This window comes from Centruroides sculpturatus, unplaced genomic scaffold (assembly GCF_000671375.1).
Source record: "Centruroides sculpturatus isolate CEXI.00-Female unplaced genomic scaffold, Cexi_2.0 scaffold343, whole genome shotgun sequence".
Lineage (NCBI taxonomy): Eukaryota > Metazoa > Arthropoda > Arachnida > Scorpiones > Buthidae > Centruroides > Centruroides sculpturatus.
The window spans coordinates 577,965-599,671 of NW_019384530.1; the positions used below are offsets into that span (position 1 = coordinate 577,965).

At 29.0% G+C, this 21,707-nt stretch overlaps 1 protein-coding gene across 1 annotated transcript in view; it reads right to left on the reverse strand.

The window, feature by feature from the left end:
* The window catches only part of LOC111623007 (furin-like protease 2), a 69,878-nt gene that overhangs the window by 11,519 nt on the left and 36,652 nt on the right, over positions 1–21,707 (reverse strand). Inside the window, exons 7-15 of the mRNA XM_023365486.1 lie at positions 21,552–21,700; positions 21,308–21,414; positions 21,104–21,221; positions 19,210–19,529; positions 18,992–19,122; positions 11,935–11,993; positions 8,770–8,954; positions 5,049–5,242; positions 490–602 (exon numbers count right to left, since the gene is read on the reverse strand). Of these exons, the coding sequence (XP_023221254.1) occupies positions 490–602; positions 5,049–5,242; positions 8,770–8,954; positions 11,935–11,993; positions 18,992–19,122; positions 19,210–19,529; positions 21,104–21,221; positions 21,308–21,414; positions 21,552–21,700 (1,376 nt within the window). The remainder of the gene's footprint in view (positions 1–489; positions 603–5,048; positions 5,243–8,769; positions 8,955–11,934; positions 11,994–18,991; positions 19,123–19,209; positions 19,530–21,103; positions 21,222–21,307; positions 21,415–21,551; positions 21,701–21,707) is intronic.

Consider the following 21,707-nt stretch of genomic DNA (forward strand, 5'->3'; position numbering starts at 1 on the left):
CATTTACAGATAAGAATATTGTTCATTATACAATTAATAATTTTAATTAAGCACGAAATCATATTAAATCCAATATTCCCAATAACATCAATAAATTCTTTCTATACTCACTCATTTATAACATGGATATATCTAAAATGATACAGAATTTTAAGACTACTTTTTGTAAATTTAAGATCAATTTCACAATATTTAAATTACAATTTAAGAAAAACATTAACGCTATTTATTCTGAATGTAAAGTGTATAATAAAATATTGTTGATAGTTCAAAAAAGGTTATGAAAATTATTTTATAAATGTGAATGGTATCCAAAATTGATGCACTAACATATCATAGTTTTTTCCACATTTTTTGCAACATTTTCAATTAGTTATATATTGTATAATTTAGTGTGTCTTTTATATAAAAACACTGCTATGCGATTACAATATTCCATGACATCAATAAGCATATATAATTTATATCTATTCTATATATATAAAATACTTAGATAAAATCATCAAGACATTTTTTCCCATAGAAACAGCGACACCAGGAATCAATGAATTGTCACAAAATTTTTGTAATGAATAGTCTATAAGGGAACAAATGGGCAAAGTCTGTAGGGAAAGTGAGTGAAACAAATCATGTAACTTATGAAATTGGAATGTTTTTCTATGATATATTCAAAAACATGTGCTATTTTTTGAATTTTTGATTAAATTTGTTCTGGCATCTAAAGGTTGTTCAATGTTCAATTTTAATGGAGAAAATCTGATAAAGGTTTTTAAGTAAAAACTAAAAAGGTTTTTAAGTAAAAACTGTATTTTTTTTCCTATTAATTTGTGTGGAAGTGCATTTTGAAATGGAACCAAACATAGTTTGTTACAGAATCCTCATTCAGAATTAGATAGATGAACAGTACATATTATTGAAATTTTTGTTTCAAGAGAGAGAAAATAGTCTATATTAGGAACAAGTGGAAAGTTGGGCTGCCATAGATGGCCAGGGCAAATCTCCCTAGCTAACATTGTAAAATAATAAAGATAAAAATATTCCAGATAAGATCAATACATTCTTTGCATGTACTTAAGATATTTTGCATAAAATTTTTGTAGTATTTTAATTTACAGTCAAACAATGGTTTATATAAACAGAGCGGCATATTTCAAATCAAATAAGCTGACAAAAAGATAACTTTATATTATTACAAGAAAATATTTCATATATGTGTCTAAAGTTTTAATAAATTCAAATCTCACATGATCTTTTCTATTATGCAATAAATTTAATATTCAATTAATATTGAAAGAAAAGAAATAAAATATAGTTTATCCTTATTTGAAGTTATGAGGAATATAAAGCATCATTTCCAGTTTTCCACCAATCACAAAGATTTGAAAGATTTTATTTCATTTATATGGTTTTATAAAAATTATATCAGCAATATACATCTGAGGAGAGTCACACAAATGGCCAAATCATGTAATATAAAAGAGTAGATGAAATAAAATTGTGTTCCAATAAAATCTTGCAAGTCTTTGCAATTGGTAGAAAACAAACAGTGACGCTATTGTATTCATCACAAGTTAAAATAATGATATTACAAGTTACCATCATCCATACTGAATGTTAATACAGTCAAACTTCGATTTTTGAACTTAATTTGTTCCTAAAAGTTGTTTGACAACAGACTTGTTGTAAAATGGAAACAAATTTTTTCATAAGAGACAATATAAAATGGACTAAACTATTTTAGCCTTTTTTTTCATCTTTTTAGCTATATACGCATAAAAATGCCTGCAAATGAATATGATATTATATATATATTAAAAGCAAAATGTTTCATCACTGCCAAAACCTAAACTAACACTTTACAAAGAAGTGCTATAAATAGAGACTCATATTTTACCAGGCAGTCAAAGTTAACTAAATCAATCAAGATGACAAGTATTTTATCCACATTTTCCAAAATAATATGTTTCAACTGATTTGATTTCGATTTNGTATCTTATATATTGCATACCATAGAAGTGTTATGCTTTCAATAGCTGCTATAGAGACATAGGGTATATAGTGAGGTGAGTTATGCAATGGTTTTATTTCCACTAGCCTACAGACGTAAGCCAGACACATTCGCCATGTTGAGAAATGAGAAAGATCAGGCCGAAATCGAAAAAACACCATGAAGAACTCCTGTTAAAGGATAAAAGATTCAACAGGGACCTCGTATATGTCAGATCTATAAAAAGGTCGCTCAGACAATGCCTCTGTTTTGTGCTCACAGAGTGAGCACAAAACAGACATTGAAAAAAAAAAACAATACCATCTTAGCGATATATTCCAACGAAAATAGCATTATCCCTAACCTACAACAAGCGACACCGATTCGACAAGCCCAACATATCAACCAACTATAAATCTGGAGAGGTTAGAAATTTTTAAAGTGGACTGCAAAGGCCTGTCAATCAATTTTAAAGAAGAAAAACAACTATCAAGAGCATGGCAGGCTATTTATGACGCAACGCTATAATAATTAGTGCAGGTGCACGTCATTTGGAGATTCGAATTTTGAAATTTTAAAAAATAAATTCCAAAGATAGAAGCATTAGAGACCCAAATGGTTAAAAATCGGAATCGCACTAGAAAAACTTGTAAAACACCTGAGGAAGACCCTAGAAGTGGGTCGAAAACGTTTGTGTTACATTTTTAAGTAGTAAATGCAAAGCTATACAAGGTTAGTATGACATATCTGTAATTATCACTTTGTTTACTGGATGGATTTGATTTATTTCCACTCTAGTAATTTTCTACAAGGTTATATGCTGCCATAAGTTATCCACTCAAAATTATTTTAAGATATATATATATATTATTATTATTATTGTGATGTTAAAAGAATTATAATAAAACTTACCCTTTTGGGCAATCAGGNAAGATTAAATATCTTTGTCAGAGATGAGAAACATTTTTATTTTCCCAGCTCTGTTATATATAACAGAAGGAAAGTATGGCGATCAGTCAAAAAATGATGCCCCAAGATTTTTACATTTTTGGACTTGGGAGCCCTTGAAATGTTGAGCAATGCAAAAAAATTCAGGTTTTTTTTTTCTATTTGTATGAATGCTAGTCTGAGTATGGGGGAAATGATTTTGTTCACCCTCTGAAGCTTAATAATTCCTGTGCTTTTTGTTGAATATTTCTGAAATCTTGCAGGAGGTTTTGTATTAAGAGGATTAATGCTATTAAATTTTGATGGTTAAACATTGAGGAGGTGGGGAGATAAAAGAGGTGATATGTCATATCTCTAGTAGGATCAGACATAATGATGATTTTCCTTGTTATTATCAATTACAATATTTTATAAAATCCATTCCTACCCTCAAAATTAAGCTTTTTTCCATTTTATAATAATTAAATATATATATATATAGAATTTTTAATAATAAAATATCATAACAGATGGCATTACACATCAGTTTTAAATGTTTCTGGGGAAAGTTAAGCAACTAGTTGCTGGATTTTTTAATTGGAAGACCATATCTTATTTAGAGAAATTTCATGTAATCTGCAATATATGAATCCTTATAATACATTTGTCATTTTTTCCAATAAAGACTTCTATTTTTCAGTTAGCAAAAATGGAAAGAAAATAGATATCCAAAAACTTATAATATAGAAATAACATTATAGTATTTTTGTGGTACTTCTTCAGAGAAATCTAAAATGATATTTGCAAATGCAAACCATGCTTAATGCATGTTTTGATTTCTCCAACAAACTTTACAATGTAAGGAAGTTTCATACTACAAACCATAGAAATCTTCTGATGAAACTCTATATACCAATGGAACAAAAATTTTTTAAGACATGATGCAGTGTATGCTACACAAAGAAAGCTGATAGACTCCAAACAAGTAAATAAAAAACAGTGGTACAATTACAAGCAAGATTTACAATCAATCAAAATAAATGTGTATCAATCATAAATTTCATTTACAATAAAAACTGTATGAAATATTTTTGAAAAAATTTTACACCTAAAACTGCACAAATTGTAAATTTTTCAAGCTATCCATAAAACAGATAAGGAATAGCATTACATATTTTATGCTGAAATGTTATATTACATTGATATGAATTAAAACTTTCTTAAATGTTAAATTTCCAATGACAAATAGACATTTCACTTGTGAGAAAAATGAATTAGTACAAGTTGATTTAGGAAAGCACACATCATCTTACACACACAGCATATCCATGGAAATCTTAAAAGTCAATTTTATTTTTTGTATTGTGATTTTGAAAAAAATATACAGGTTACATGTATGCTCCAGATAGTCAGGATATGCTCCAGAAGTAACTCATTTCCATATCATGATAGAAAAAAATTTTTCTTGTTTCAATCAACAGTATGGTGCTCCACCATACTATCACAAATGTACAATGTTCTTTTGGCATTTTTCAGACTATTGACTTTGTGAGTGGCACAATTGCATGGCTATTTCACTTCCAAGATCTTACCTTGATAAACCTCTACCTGTTCTATTCATCAAAGACAAGAGTATCCCATTCTAACTACTGCTAAATTAACTATCAAAATCACAAATATTGTTGCAGTTGTAAAGTTCAGACTATAAGAATGGCATGGAAAGAAATTTATTACTGATGAGATTATACTGCACAATGAGAAATCTTATTCAAATCACATAACTATTACTAGTATACAATTTTATATAATATTTTATATACTTTAACATGTTACATGATTTATACTAATCAATTCAATAAATTGCTGTTCATGAAATTACTTTAGATTTAATTTTGTATGTGTGTGTATGTATTCTTGAATTAATATTTATTTGTCTTTTATCAAATGATTTATTGAATATTGACTAACTATGCCAAATATGACATTAATGAATTATTTTGTTACATTTTAATTAGAGCTCCTCCTGTTTTATATTTTTTAATCAATCTACTCCAACTATATATTTTAAATTTATCATTTTATCAATATTTTTTAATAATTGCTTCAAATATTTTAATATAAATTCATATTATGTATCAGTAATTTTTAAAATTAAAACAGTGGAAAAATACCTGTGTTCTGAATCATGATAAGTATGTTCTGGACATTCTGGGACACAATGATTTTCAAATAAATATAATCCAATTTTACAACTCAGACAATACGAAGGATTATTTTCACATAACATACATTGACTAATGCAAGGCAAACACTCATTTGTCTCCTCATCTGTTAAAAAAAATATATATATACAGGTAATAATAATAGCATTTTCTATTAAAGAATAAATGCCAAATTTTAAAAAATGTTTTAAATAAAAAAAAATTAAGCAATTTTTTATTAGTTTTTATCCATATTATTTTTATAAAAAGATTTATTACAAATATTATTCCATTATAAGTTTTAAATTTTCTTTTAAAAATTAAGAAAATTATTAGAATTAAATGTAAAACTAATTAAACATTTTAATACACTATGTATTTTTATTTATTACAGAAATTCAAAAATTATTTGAAAATTTTCATAAAAATATTTAAATCATCTTTTATTATATGTGAAATAATTATGATAATGATTAATAATTAGACACTATAGATGAATTTTTCATAAATCCACATCTAACTGATTTTAAAAAAGGCCCAAAATTAAAATTGGCTGAGCAGTGTTTCCCAACCCACATACCATGATACACAAGTGTGATGGCCAAATGGCCAAGCAGTCTAGGTGGCAGCCTACCACTCTGGGGGACCTGAGTTCGAATCCTAACAAGTCAAAAAATCTCCAGGAATTTTTCAGGGGGTGGTCCATCCAGATATATTGGCCTCATCCCTCACCATCCGACTGCCCCACTGTCCCACTGTGGATCTGGCTGAACCCACAATGGGCTTGCTTAAAGAAGCCCTCTTAGGGCCCACAGGGCAGAAAGGGTTAAAAAAAAAATACACAAATGTGTCACAAGAGTGCCTCAGGTGTGTCGTGGAAATATTAACGTATTTTTTAACATTTTGAATAAGATTTTTTTAAAAATTTCATTTATCTTTCATGTTTCTACTACAGGCCAACCAAAGCGAGAAACAGATATTCATTAAAATGCCAATTGTTGTAAAAATTTACATCATCAGCATACCATCCTTACAAAAGTTTCATTGATCAATGTGTATGCTGGTATGCCAACTCTTTGGAACGCTTATCTGTAAATATTGTGGCTTACCAGCTTAAAGACCAATAATTACTCTTTATGCATTCATTCAAATAGTCTTTTTATTTTTATAGTATATTTATAAACTTATAAATTTTTGTCTTGGTAAGTTTAACTTCCATATTATCAAAATTTTTCAAATCAATCATAAAAATTATGGTCTGTCACAGGAATCTTATTAAATTCAAAGTAAAAATTCTAATAATATTGTCAATATAAAGTGAAGTAAAAGCACAAAACTAGAAATATTATGAATTCATTATTATTATTATTATTCAATATCTATAATAAATAATTTTCAATTTATTTAATTCTGACTGATTAATAAATAATTTTGAGTTGTTCAAATCAACTAAAAAATATAATATTGATGTTTTGTAGATATTTAAAAGTATAGAGCATCATAACCTCAAAATATACAAAATTTAGTTTCAAAATCATACAATTTCATGTAATTATAGAATAATTAAATTATTAACAATAAATAGAATCAATAAAAAACTTAAAATCTAAACGTTTAGATTAACAAAATTATTATAACATAAGGCCTATGGATACTACACACCTTTTGAAAAATTAAAAATTTGTATTAGAAAGGTATTTTGTTTGGTATTGTAAATTTCAAAAAAATATGAAAATTAAATTTTATAAAATCCAGAATTTTCTATATTAAAATAAAAAAAATTATTTACTTTGCATGGAAATTTAATAATGAAAATACTTATGGATTGTTTACATAAAATATGGTCTTTTATTAACTATTTCATTGAAAAAATGAATATGTACTTCTGAAAGAAAATACACATTGATAATATTGCAAAAATGAATAATTAAAATATCTTCAATACATTGAAAAATAAATATGTATTAAAATAAATCTAATAGAATAATTTTAAGAAATGATGTTTTGTCAAGAACAAAAATGGCAAAGTTAATAATATTTTACCTGATTAAATAAAATTAATCAGTCTCTATTTCAAAAATAGAAAAGGAAAAACTCAATGTCTTTGTATAATCCTTATCTCACCACAAAGAACAATAAAGTCACGTAGCAGAGCCAATGTTTATTTGGGAGTTCTTCTCTGCCTCAATATGCAAAATATTGTTTGAAATGTCTCTTTGGTGGCAGCACCATTATAAAATTAAAATTAATTAAAAATAAAACCACATGAAAAACTAAGGCAGAAAACAGCCTTCAAAACCAGATCAACTCATCTCATTATTGTTCCTGTAGTATTGTAGAGATGAAAAAGTAAACATAAAAATTTTTTACTGTTGTTTCTAATTATTTTTAAAGTGACTTTTTCATCCATGGTTTTATTTTTATAAACCTGTTTTTAGATTTTTCAGGAATCAAAATAAATTTTTATTCAGAAACATTTCCATTCTTTTGAAAGAGTATCATATTTTTTATAAAACATTTAATCTTATTTTCTTCAAATCTTGAAGAAATCAAAAATAACAAATAAAATTTGATATATTTTATTCAAGAAAAAAAATTAAAATTTCAAATACAATAATATTATATATTAATTATTGAAAAAAATTATTATAACGATCAATAAATTGCATTTTTTTTCAAAATAGTAATATAAATTCATGAATATAAGAATGGACAACTAAGTTTCAACATTATAATTAAAACAAATTTTTAAAATTTGCTAACATAAACAATTAAAAAGTTTCAAAGTATTCCCTCCTAATTTGGTACATTTTATATAATTTATCTTCTATTGCTTGAAAGAGCTAATGATTATTTTCACATCATCTACAGAATGTCTTCTTTTCAGGTAATTTTTTTAATTTTTGAAAACACAACACATAAAGTCTTGTATCCTATCATTATAAATGAATTAAAAATTGTCTTCTGATTCATTCACAAAATTTTTTAAGATCGATTGCAGGATGGATGAAAACTTATCAAGGTAAGGATTTGTTTCTTAACATTCTCACCAATTTTCTTGATAATTGGTGTCCCGCATCATTCATAATTTTTTATTACTTCACTTCCTTCATGAAACCTGTTCTGCCATTTTATAATGATAGTTTTAGATATGGAAGACTCAATATATTATTGTCTTACTCAATTTATCAGAAAATTTTATTTGGTCTTTGGTCAATCATTTTTTCACTTTAAAAAATTTAAAAACATGCAAATTCAAAAGAATGTTTTTCCCTTATAATAAATATAGTCTTGATTGTGTAGTCTATGTCACAGTTGGCATATCAGTATTACCAACTCAACTAACAAGAAATAAAAAATTGATCTTGAAATTTAACTCTCTAAACTTATAAATGAAAAGTGCTATTTAATTTGAATGATATTGTAGCATTAACTCTGCTGCTTTTATTTTTAAAATTTCAATCATAAATATAATTATTTTACTATAATTAACCTACACATGTTTAATAGTCATTATTAAATATTTAATTATTTTAATGAAAAAAATGAACTATTAATTGTTTTTACTAATCAGGTGAATCAATTATAAAATTATTTTATAGAAATAATTATTAATACTAAATACTATTATAAATACAAAATACTAATAAATACCTTTGTAATAACCATCAGAGCAGTCTTGCACACAGAAATCTTCCTGAAGGTAATATGATTTTATACAAGATAAACAATTATCAGAATTTGGACCAAAGCAATTTAAACATGAAAAGTTGCAAGGAGAACAAATATTATATGTTTTATTTTCAAATTTACCATCACGACATTCTTCTACACATTTTCTATTAAAAAAATTAAATGTAATTCGTAAATTGAAATATTTAAAAATTGCTATAATTTCTTGCATATAATCTGTCATAAAATACTTTTTTTAATTTTTATTTATTTTACTGTATTATATTATTATTCTTTATTTTTATGTTTATTCTTTTACATTATATTACTGTAACAAATTTGTTAATCTTTTATTTTATAAAATGGATGATGTTTACTTTTCAAAAACCAATGCAATTTCACTGTTCCAAATATTCCCATTGATAATTGGAAATAGCGGAGAAAAAAGCAAACAAATGCTAAACATAGCAGACAGACAAACAGCGCCCTCAAAAAGCTAATTGTCCTCATAAAAAGTGGACAGTTGAGAGCTCCAATATAAATACATAACTACATATTAATCAGTATTGTTATATGGGTTTGATTTTTATAGGTCTGGAAGCAAAAGTTAAATAGAGATCTTGTTATTGCAACTGATAATTATATCTACAAAGATACGGGAAAGATACAGGTTCAAGTCTCAATTCAGATTGATCTTTTCTTCCAGAAACTTTCAAATTATTTAATTTAATTATAAATTAACATGAGATGGTTGCCTAACAGCTTATCTTTAAGCTAAATAATAAATTAGTACACCCATTATAGCTCCAAGCAGGATTTAATATAATATATTTAAATAACTTTTATTTTAACTTAAAACTTCCATTATTTTAAGAAAAATTTATTTATTTTGAAATTTGAAAATAAAGCATGCATTAATTGCTTATAATGGATTTGTTAGACAGAGTTTGTTTGACAGAGTTGTTAAAAATTAACTTAGAGGGTTCTGTAGCATGTTCTAAGGCTCCAAATAGAATGAAATTTAAACAGCAGGTACTTCAAACAATATTCTCATCATTTATTGAAAGAAAATTAGTACAAAAATTTGATGATAGGTGGTGCTGTAACAACAGCTTTATGTAAATTGTCTAATGTTGACTACTTAGCTCTCTAAAAGAAATCGGAATGTAAGCTCTTTCAATAAAAACAATCCACTAAACAAAGTGTTAATTATAAATGGAACATACCAACCTTAATGTGCTTTGCATGTAGTTTTGAAAGTTATCATGTTACTAACATTTTCAGTCTCGTCTAACACCTTCTTTAAAATGATTCCTTTTGGCATATAATGTCTTAGCTATATATGCCAGTGAGAATGGGATTACATCAGACTACAACAGGCTACCCTAATACGACAAATCTGCCATATAAATCAACTTAGAAATTTGGAGGAATTGGAGATTTTTTATAGCAGACTGCTAGGGCCTTTCAATTAATTTTAAAGATAAAAAACAAATCTCAAAGGCATGGAAAGTTATGTATGACCCAGCACTATAATAAACGATGCATGTGCACATGTTTAAAAATTCATAAAATGAAAATGTTCAAAATTCAAATACATTGAAGCCAAATGAAAAATACACCACCACCAGCACCAGAAGGAATTGTTTTACAAGATATGTCTGAAGAAGGTCCTAGATGTGAACTGAAAATGTTAGTAATGTGATAACTTTCAAAACTACATGCAAAGCACAATAAAGTTGGTACATTTTGTTTTGTAATCCCGTCAAAAGCATTGGTGCTTACCTCCACTTCATGAGCAATGCTAATGTTGCAAAAAAAGTACTGTTAGGTCAAATTGTTCTATCAGAACAATAACAATGCAATTGTGGCTCTTAGAAAATTCAGGCATCAGAAGCTCATAAGGCATGGACCAATATTTGCTCATGCTGTTCACAAAACGATTGATAAATTTGAAATAACAGGACATCTTCACATTCTACCATGTAGAGATCAAAAACAAGCAGACCCTCCTGGGTTGAAGATATGGCTATGGCTGTTATGGATTTGTCTAATCAATCTCCATGTGGTTGTGTAAGTTTACCAGCCATTGCCCATGAGGTGAACATGCCATATGACACTTAAGACTAGTGCAGTATCAAATGTTGTGATACTATCTTTACAGGATAGAGAATCTTCAGCAAATTTCTACAGATTGCAGTTGCAATCTGTAGAAATTTGTGTAAAATTTGTGCTTCATTTCAATGTGAGGATTTCAATTGCTATCCCATGGCCGTGGAACATTCTTTGGACTGATGCCCATAACTGTTACATTTTGGCATTAGAAAATCCTCAAATTATTCCAGACAGCTCATTGCATTCTTCAATGGTGACTGTGTGCTGTAGATTTATGGCTCTGTTCATTGGTAGGCCATAATATTTTGAAGAGGTTACTCAAACTGGCCCTATACCTATTCCTGTAACTGGACAGCAGTATCATGATAAGTTGGAGAATTTTGTAATACCAGAGCTTCAACAATGCAGGTACATTCAAGAAATCATATTCATGCAAGATTGTGCATCGCACCACATCATCCAGTCTTCAAAATTTATTAGGGCAGTATTTTACAGATGATGGATTATCAGCTGTTATTTCCATACAACCTATCCTCCTTGATCACCTGACCTCACTCACCTCATATGACTTATGGTTATAGGATTTTTTTTTATTGAAGAGCCAGGTGTATCTTGAAAGATGTCACTGTCAGAGAACAGCTGAAGGATTGCATTATATGTCATGTTCTGTCCATTCCAGCAGATGTCTTGCATTTTGCATTAGAACATACCATATTATAAATGAAAAATATTGTTGACAACAGTGGAGGCCATAATGAATATTTGTAAAGCTTTTCAAGTGATTTCTTTTGCTAAAGTGCCATTTATTAGAAATTTTTTGTACTATTTTTTTTCAATAAACGGTGAGCACATTATTTCAAGTATTTGATGTTTAAATTTCATTTTATTTGGAGCCTTAGAACATGCTATAGAACCCTCTAAGTAGAAGAACTTAAGTTTTAACAACTCTGTATTGCAAATTTCTAATCAATTTCTAATTCATTTCTAATCATTTGTAATCTCTGAATTATTATATAGATTATTAATTTTTACCCAGATTCTGGATCAAAAAACTTTTTTCCACTTTTTTCATCTTCAGTTTTACAAGGATTCTGAAAAGATTATAAAAACAACACTTAAACAACTTGTATTAGAAAATGTATAAAAATACTTAAGCAATTATATATATATATATATATTGATATATGCATATTTACAATATAAAGTATATTTTATAAAACTATAGGTTAAATGAAATAGTTTAATAACACCTGAAATTGTAGTATTCTTCTAATTATTGCCATTTACAATACTTCAACAACAGTATATAAATATAACAAATCTTAACATATTCAAATAATGACAATTCAAACATTTAAAAAATGTCTTAACATAAATGAAGTAATACTAAACTGATAAATGTTTTAAAACAATTTCAGAGAAATCAATAATTTCAAGTAAAACTGAAATTATGAATTGAATGGTAATAATATATGTCACAGATGAGAGATTTTAATTTTCAATCTACTATTATCAACAGAATAAATCTATTATAATAAACAATTTTCTTTATATTATCTATAGTAGCACATACAGAAAATTGCTAGAATTAAAATAAACATTATATAACCTAGAGGGACTGCAAAATATACTACATCTCACAGATTGCCACTGAAAACACATTGTCAGGTTAACTTGTATCAATCAGTTCGTTTTTTAAGAGATCTATATATACTTTCTTACATTGTATAATGTCCCCTGATAGATAGACAGATCCAGAAGTAGACAGATTCACTTATAAATTGTAGATCACCTGGATAACATAATTATAGATGGTTCAGACCAGAAAGAAGGGACAGTTGATAGAAGTATAAAAAATGATGGAAATGAATTTTATATTCATAATTTTTATGCAATCAGTTTTTCGTAATTTATAGTTAAAAATTGGCTTTTCACAGCTGCCATATAACTACAATCCCTGATCAAAAGTATGGAATAATGTTATAAATTCCTGCATCACAACATTTCAAAGGCAAGTTCTAAAAAAGATTTAATGTTTGCTTGTTGATTGCTTTTGCAAATTTTGAGATGATATATTTGCATAAATATGTGCTAAAATAAAATCAGTTTTATGCATTATAAAAGAAAATGTGATTCATTTACTAATCAAGTGTAGTGGTGTGGAGGACAAATAAAAGGATGACAAAGAAGTAACTATAAATTAAACAGGATTTTATTTTACTACGGTTACGTGGTCCTTCTTACACCTGGTTCATTTACACTAAACACGCTTGATCCCAAACTATAGTACGCACATAAGTTCGACGCCGTCCAACATATTCTTTATGCTTTCACAGGCAAGAGACACGTGTTCGCGACAATGAAAATTTATGGTTTGAGAGATATTACAACTAACTTAAATGACCTTAATCTAACTTATATACTAAGGAAGAAGGGTGAAGAAATTAAGAGATATGAAGAGAAGAGACAAGTATAAAGGACAGATTTGTGGGGGTACCCAGGTAAATTTGGCAGTCTCTGATCTTCTCTATATTGGAACTTGAGTCAATTTCCTTCCTCTCGTTTCTGTTTCTTGAGAATTCAAAGCGTTCTTGAAGCCTTAATCTGGGTGTCCTTCTAATTTGTCTGCTCACAGACAACTTCCAAGCCTTCTCCTTTTGTCCCACTAGGCGACAAACTTTGGCTTGTTCTTTCCTACGTCTGTTCACCTCGGACGCTGACCCAAAAGTGTCCTGTTCGTTTTTACTGATGGCCTCAGGGCTTCTTAGTATCCCCTTTGTCCTTGGACAAAGGTTGTCCCCACCCATAGAAAAAGAATAGGTTAGAAAGTTCTAGAAACAGACGTTAAAGACAAAGGAATTTAGGAAGAATAAAACTTATATCTACCCCTATGTACAAAGACATGGCGTACCACCACACAAGTGTGAAATCCGGAATTTTTGTCGACTATTTGTCGATCAATTGTCCTGTATTTGCTTAAAATCTAATTAAATTTTCCTTTAACTTAAAGTGGAACCTAACGGGAAAAAAAAAACTTTTCGTTTATGTTCGACATAAACATCCGTTCAATTCGAAACTAATCCCACATTCCAACGCTAAAGTTTATAGTTAGCATGGTCCCGGGAACAACTCTGACCCATCTGCATACCTTTTACCTCACAACAATTGGTCACATGACCATTCTCCCACGCCGAACTTATAAAAACCCCTTCCTTCCCCTTCTCCGGGGAGTCGTTCATTCGCCGTCACTTTTACAACTGTGTCCTAAGAATATTGTGTCCTATTTATATACTGTGTCCTATACGATATTGTGTCCGGAAGAAGAATTATTATCCTAATTCTACCACATCGTTGGATATCACAACCTTTTTCCTTAAGAATATTCAAAGACATAAAGAGGTATGGACCTTATTTTTGTGAACTCTCTCTCGGTCCTTCGCGGTTCAGGGATTCAGATTTTCCCTTTTGAAATTGGTTATTGTAATCTCTATGTAGCTAATAAATCGTTGTTATCCTGTTAAAGTGGTGTCATCTTTACTCGTATATCGCCGGTCATCTTACCGACGCACTCCTCCCTCCGCCACTCGACCCGAAACCTTTAATCCTGTTACGGCGGGGACGGGAAAAATTTTATCCATCCTGACCAGTGAGAAGGGTTTAACGACCTGTTGCCGGATCGGGAGACCTACATCCTCCCCGGCGGTTCACACAAGAGTAGAGACAAAAATATGGAATACTAACATAGCATGGACATAAGTTAAAATATGATGGACATGTTCCATATTAAAATTAATTTAGTAACACTATTATTGCATAATATCACACTTCAAAATTGAATCTGCAAAACTGTAATCATGCTTAATGTAATCATGCTTAATGTTTGCATTCTAAAACTGTGACAAAAACACCAGAATTGAGTAGTGCAAAGAAATAGTTGATAATTTCATATTACAAGCATGGTGAAAAGCAGAAGATAATTACAAAACACATACAATGTACACAAATTGCAGTATTTATAAAATTATAGCTAAATATAAAGCACAAGGAACTGTCTCCAATCAATGTAGATGTGGATGCACCCGCATCTATGGCACAAAAAGACAGAAATCTCATCAAAATTGTTAAAGGAGGAAGATTTAAGTCATCCAGAGAGATAAATGCTGAACGGAAAAAAGCTGGTACAGATGTATCTGAAAAACAACTCTCAGAAGGTTAAATGAATATGGCTACATATCAAGAAAAGCAAAGCAGAAACCATATCTAACTGAGAAGCATAAAAAAACTATCTGCACAGGAAAAAAGCTTACTAGAATTGGGATTTGATGAATTGGAAACAAGTTATATTCACCAACAAGTCATGTATTTGTATTGCATATGGAGATAACAATGGTAACAAAGTTTGGAGAAAACCCAATGAAAAGTTTCTATCAGAATGCCTTCTTTCAAAAACAAAATTTCCAAATGGAGTTATGGTCTGGGGTACCATAACTGCAGCAGGACCTGGATATTTGGAAATTGTTAACACTACAGTGAATGCACAGGTTTACTTGGAATTTTAGACAATTTTGTGCTAAAAACAGCAGAGGAACACTTTGGTGACTCTGACTTTATCTATAAAGATGACAATGCATCTTCCACCATACTAAAACAGTAGGCTAATGGTTCCTAAACAAAAATATTTTGCATTTATATTGGCCACCAAACAGCCCATATTTAAATTTAAAATCCAGCTTTATCAAACTGTTTTTTGCACAACTTTTTTGTCATACTAATTATTATCTTCATTTAACTATCTATATATCAAATTTTATATTATATCAAATTCATTGTAAACTTTAAGAAAATATTGTGCAGATATACAAAAAACAAACAAAGTGCAATCCCACTAATCCAAACTAATTATTGTATAGACTAATAAAATAGTTTCAGTTATTGCAGTTACATACAAACAATGAAATTCAAAAAGAGCTGTAGTAATAAATTGTTTATTGCTAATTATAAGAAGAAAGAATCTAGGAATCTAAACAATCTAGAATTTAATTTTCTCAATAAATAATTAGAAAAATATCTTAAGTGTAATATCTTAAGATATCAATCTTAAGATATTACACTTAAAACTTTATTACATATTAATTAAACAATAAAAAATAACAATTGATATAAAAATAAAACCATTGAAAAGTCATCATCTTTTATACATTTCTATTAAAATAGCAATTGTGAAATACTGTGACAGTCAACTGTCATGAATTATATGTAAATATACTTATAGTTAATTGCTTATACACTGTATATTTCTATAATGTTCTCCTCTTTTGTCTTTTCACTTTCTCTGCCTTTCTTTTTTGTCTTGATGCTATGTTGCCTAGAAGCAGAGGCGGATCTACATAGGGACTAATAGGGCTTAAGCCCTGGGCCCCAAGTGTCAAGGGCCCCACAAAAACTGAATTACCATCATAAATTTTTAATACTTTTTCATTAACAATGAGTACTTATCGTATAGTAAAAATAACTAGTATTAATAATATAATAATAATGATAATTTATAGTATTATTTATATTAATAAAAAATAGGGCCATATTGGACTTCAATAAGCCGTAGGCCCCGAAAAACCTAGATCTGTCCCTGCCTAAAAGGCTAATAAATCCAGCAGGGGAGAAAAAGAATACAGTGGTGCCTCGTATAACATACTTAATCCATTCCAAGTGCATGTCTGTTAAGTGAAAAGTCCGTTATACAAAACGCATTTTCCCATAGAAATACATGTTAAAACATATAATTTGTTTCACAAAATAAAATAACCATACTGTACCATAAAAAAATGAAAATGGAGCAGTCACCAATTATGCTGTGTAGTCAGATGTAGTGAGGAGGAGGTGGAGGAACACCTTCTTTACACATTCATACAGATACAGACTTTTTACACATTGCAGCAGGTCTCTTTTTATTGTTTTTTAATCGGAGTCAGATTCAGGAGAGGCTACCGGAGCTTGCAGGGTCAACTCCTCTTGTTCCATCCTTTGTTTTTTGGCAGCTGGCTTCTTGAAAAACATGTCCAAGGTGGTCTGTTTCTCTCTCTTCTTCAACACCTGTCGGAAATGACGGGCAAGGGTGTCATTGTAGAGATCATTGATCCTGTTGGCCTCAGCTCTGTTTGGATAATGAGTGTTGGTAAACTCCTGAACCTCTCCCCATTTGACAAGGAAGTTTTTGTCAACTTTCACTCCTTCTGATGATTTCTTGCTTTGTTTCAATTGAAATCACCTTTCTGTTTTTTTAGAAGCCATGATTTGCACAACACTTGAATAAATGTAAATACCCTGCACTGAGGTGATGTACTGTATGTAATAAACAAGAGAGCAAGCCAAATCCCAACGGGAGCTCTGTACTTCAGATATACTAATAATATATTCTAATAATACTAATATATTATAAAAATAGCAGATTGTCATTGACAACAGCAAACGAGTGGAAACATCATTCGCACTTGTTCGCAGAAAGACTGTTGTTTGCCTCATGTAACTGCTGAATGGAAAGTCTGTTGTTCGCAGCCAGTCCGTTGCTTGAGTCACATAACTGTCAAACAGAAAGTCCGTTGTTCGCAGCGTCTGTTATACGAGGCACCACTGTATATACAAGTAGACAGGAGAATACAGGACACTTTCCTTTTTGAGTGTAGAAGGATGACAGAGGACACTTTCAACAAGGAGAAGGAAGAGGAAGATTGCCAGGTTGTAACATTTCTGATGGCTGTATGAGGCTCTGAGATGAGAAAGAAGGATTGCCTGACTATTCCCATTTTTATACCACCGAATATTAAACTGACACTATCCACCATTTTGGGACTAGAAGTATCTCTCCAAGTCTTTGGACTCTAACAACTGTCTTCTTAAGTTTAAGATAAGTGAAAGTAATGCGAGTTTTATCATTATATGTATATCTTGGTTAATACAATTTGTAATGAGAATCACAAAAGATAACAGTTATTTTACATTTGTACTGATCTTGATAGATCCTCATGCAACCCAGATTAAAAATAAATCTCAATACATATGTTTATAAATGCTAAAATTAAATAAAATAAAGCATAAAATAAAGTACGACATTCATCGTGTCTTGCCACAATATATTCACCAGATCCCCACCACAATGTTCTAATTACCATCAGTTTAATTACACTCACTGTACACATACATACATGCAGTGATGACATTCGAAATATTTAACAAAGGGTTCGCTAACAGAAAATTTTTCCTTAACAATTTTTTTTTTCGCTCAAATAGTGCATCGGAAGGCTCTAGTTTAGTAGTGTTACAGAGTATAATACGTATATTTTAATATTTTTAAAAGAATCAAACCATTGAGAAATGTTACATATGTTTAACAAGGTTCGGAAAACTTTGAAAATGTTAACAACGGGTTTGGCCGAACCTGTGTGAACCCGCTGAATATCACCACTGCATACATGTATAAATGGTATGAATAATATATAATACATGCATATATACTGACATTATCACATTGTAAATACAAAGTTTTCAACATGTGTTTAATCACGATGGTAATAAATAAAAGAAAAATATAAATGTACACACCATTTATTTATTAAAAAGTTTAATTAAAAATAAAAATTTTTATATGTTGAACAAACCCTGAAAGAATATTAGGTCATATTTTTACATAATTAATGAAAGATTTTCAAAAATAAGCAAAAAATGATAAAGAGATTCTCATATTAAAGTGTTTCAGATGTTTCTCCAGCCAAAACATATCCAAGAAATATCTCTCTTATACTTGATACATTCCATTGCCTGGAGCTATGTAAGTCATTTTGTATTAGATGATAAACATGTTTTAAAGAATTTAAAACATACGAATTAAGCATGTTCAATGCAATCCACATGTGCACACAATAATTATAATAATTACAATTATACTAAAAATGTAGTTATAGCAAATGAAGCTTAATTCCAGAATATAGTTTTTTGTCTAAATAAAGCAAATGTATTCAAGTCTTACTACAATTCAAATATAATTACAATAAAAAACTCATTAGATTCTAAAATTTTAATATGTATGAAAGCTTACCTTGCTATTTTCTGATGTCTCTCTTATAAGAGGATTAAAACGATAAGGGTGGTTACTTCTCAACAAGTGAATAGGTGGTGGAGTTTCAGTTCCATACAAAATAAGAGACCATTTCTGTAATTTTCCTGGACCTAATAATTTTAAAATTAAATATGAATTAAATATTTTTGTATAATCAAACCTTTAAAAATAATTTTGGATAAAATATTTTTTTCTACCGTAGGAACGTGATCTATGTGATTCCGTATTTATGATAAGGGTCCATTTTCCTTCAGCAGGTTCACCCCAAAAATGCACAGATAATAAGGGCCAATTATTAAGAGAACCATCTTCAGTATCTCTTGGTCTTGGTAAAAGTACACTAGATGATGTTCCAGAAGGTGATATTAATCTTATATGAAGATTTCCACGTGGTTTATAATAAAGAGAAATTAAAACTTGAACATGTTCTAAGTAGCGCACAGCATTAGGTCTTCCAGCACATGCCTTTGTATATAAACTAACTTTAAGTTCTTCTCCTGAAGAATTTGGAATAACTCTGAAATTAAATAACTACATTTATAAATTCTCTAAATTAAACTTACAAACTAGTACTATTACTTCAAAAAAAATTAAATTTATAACATTCAGAGATTTAAAAGAAACTATAAAATTTCATATTTATTTAAACAAACATTAATTAATAGTGTCTCCAATGTGAATTTTACAAGATTTCTTGTAAAATAAATTTTATAGGAATATTTGTCTTTTCTTTGTTGAAGATGTCTTAAATAGTAAACAGAAGACATAACTGTCTTTAAACAAAAAAAAATTAAATTTTGAATTGATATATATTTAAAAACTTTCCCCTTTGCAGAGTTATTCATAGCCCTCAGTAAAAGCTGAGGGCTATGAACTGGGAAGTATTAAGAGTGTTTCTGTAATACACATACTGTAAAAATTTATGTTTTCTTTTGTATTATACTAATTTAATGTTATATATAATCTCTAAGAATTTCATGATACCTATATACATCTAATAACAAACTAAAAACAATTAAATTAATAATAATAACATCTATTCTTTTACCATTAGAATATAGTTTTAGCATAAAGATTATCTTTAATCTATGCTTTTTCCATTTTATATATTTTTAGAGAAAAATCTATTATATGCACTAAGTTAAAATTTCATTTTAATAAATTGGCAATTTTTAAATATATTATGCATTCTATGTGGTGACAAATTATTTGAACAAATGTAGTATATTCCATAATTATTGCTTTATGTCACTTTACCAATACAATGCTTTCCAATTATATCCATGTTTATTATTTTTGGTATTTGCATTACACTTAAATAAAAAAAAAGCACAAAAACCCTCTTATTATTTTTACTTTTGTTTGGATGGCCAGATAGCCAAGCAATTTGGATGGCAACCCAGTGCTTGGAGACCTGAGATCAAATCCAGACAGGTTGAAAAACTCCAGAAATTTTTCAGGGAATGGTCCATCCAGATATACTGGGTCCTGTCCTTTACCACCAGGCTGTCTCAATGTGGACCTGGTCAAACCCATAATGGTCTTGTTAAAAAAGAACTTCTTAGCATCCACAGGGGGAAGGGTTAAAACTAAATAAATAAATAGATAAAATATTTTTGCATCAATTTTTAGATACAATGTTATTGCACACAATGATTATGTAAATATGTTCTCAGGTTTTTGTGCAGTGGCAAATGGTAAAAGACAGTTTCACTTTAAGGCAATATTTGTTTTTAGATGTCTTAGATGATTGCTTTTAAGTACTGTATTAGTAAAATATGCTTGTACAAAATAACTATTAATATGGAGTTTGTAGGATTGCTCATTTCAACGAAGGAATTAGTAAATTTTATTCAGATGCTGATCCACTAGTTAACAAAATTTTAGAAACATAATAGTTCTTGATATAAGTGGAAGAATGTTATACTTTCAAATACATTCAGTGTTCTTCAATGAATTAATGAATATAAAGAAAATATTTCTGATATAATAAAATATTTTTTAATTGTATATAAAACTTGAACATAAGTAAAAAAATACTGAAATAACTTATTCAAGCAAGTAGATACAAACAACTAAAACTAAAATAACCTTTCAGTATTATCAACAGGAGTATTACAGATATGTTGCTTTCCAACTGGTGTCCACTGTTTTGCTAATTTCACCATGGCAGTAGCATCCATTAAACCATAGCCAAATTTATGACTCACTAAATAAAAATAAAAAATTTAAATTACTTTATAAAATAATATTTTATAATGACATTATATATATAACTTAATTTTATAATTTTACCTTTATTTCCAACACCATTTGTCTGCCAGCCAGTTTCTTGTAATAAAGGTTCTGGACGAGAAGTTAATACTACTAAATGTTGCATGTCTCGCCAAGATAGAAAACGACTAAAAAAATTTTTTTGCCAATAATTAATTTTAATATATTATAAATGTATTTATTCAAGACTACTTAAAATCTTATATTTAAAGTTTCTTAAGTACACACAAAATTTTAGTATTATAAAAATGGTAAATTTATTTACTTTGCTTCTAAAGCAAGAGCACAGATAGCTGCTGCAATTGGAGCTGAAGCTGAGGTACCAGTATGAGAGCGAGTACAAAGGGTAAAAGGATTTGGTTTTCTTCCATTTCTCAAGCCTTCAAAATAAGACATATCCATATCAACTGTCACCTAAAAA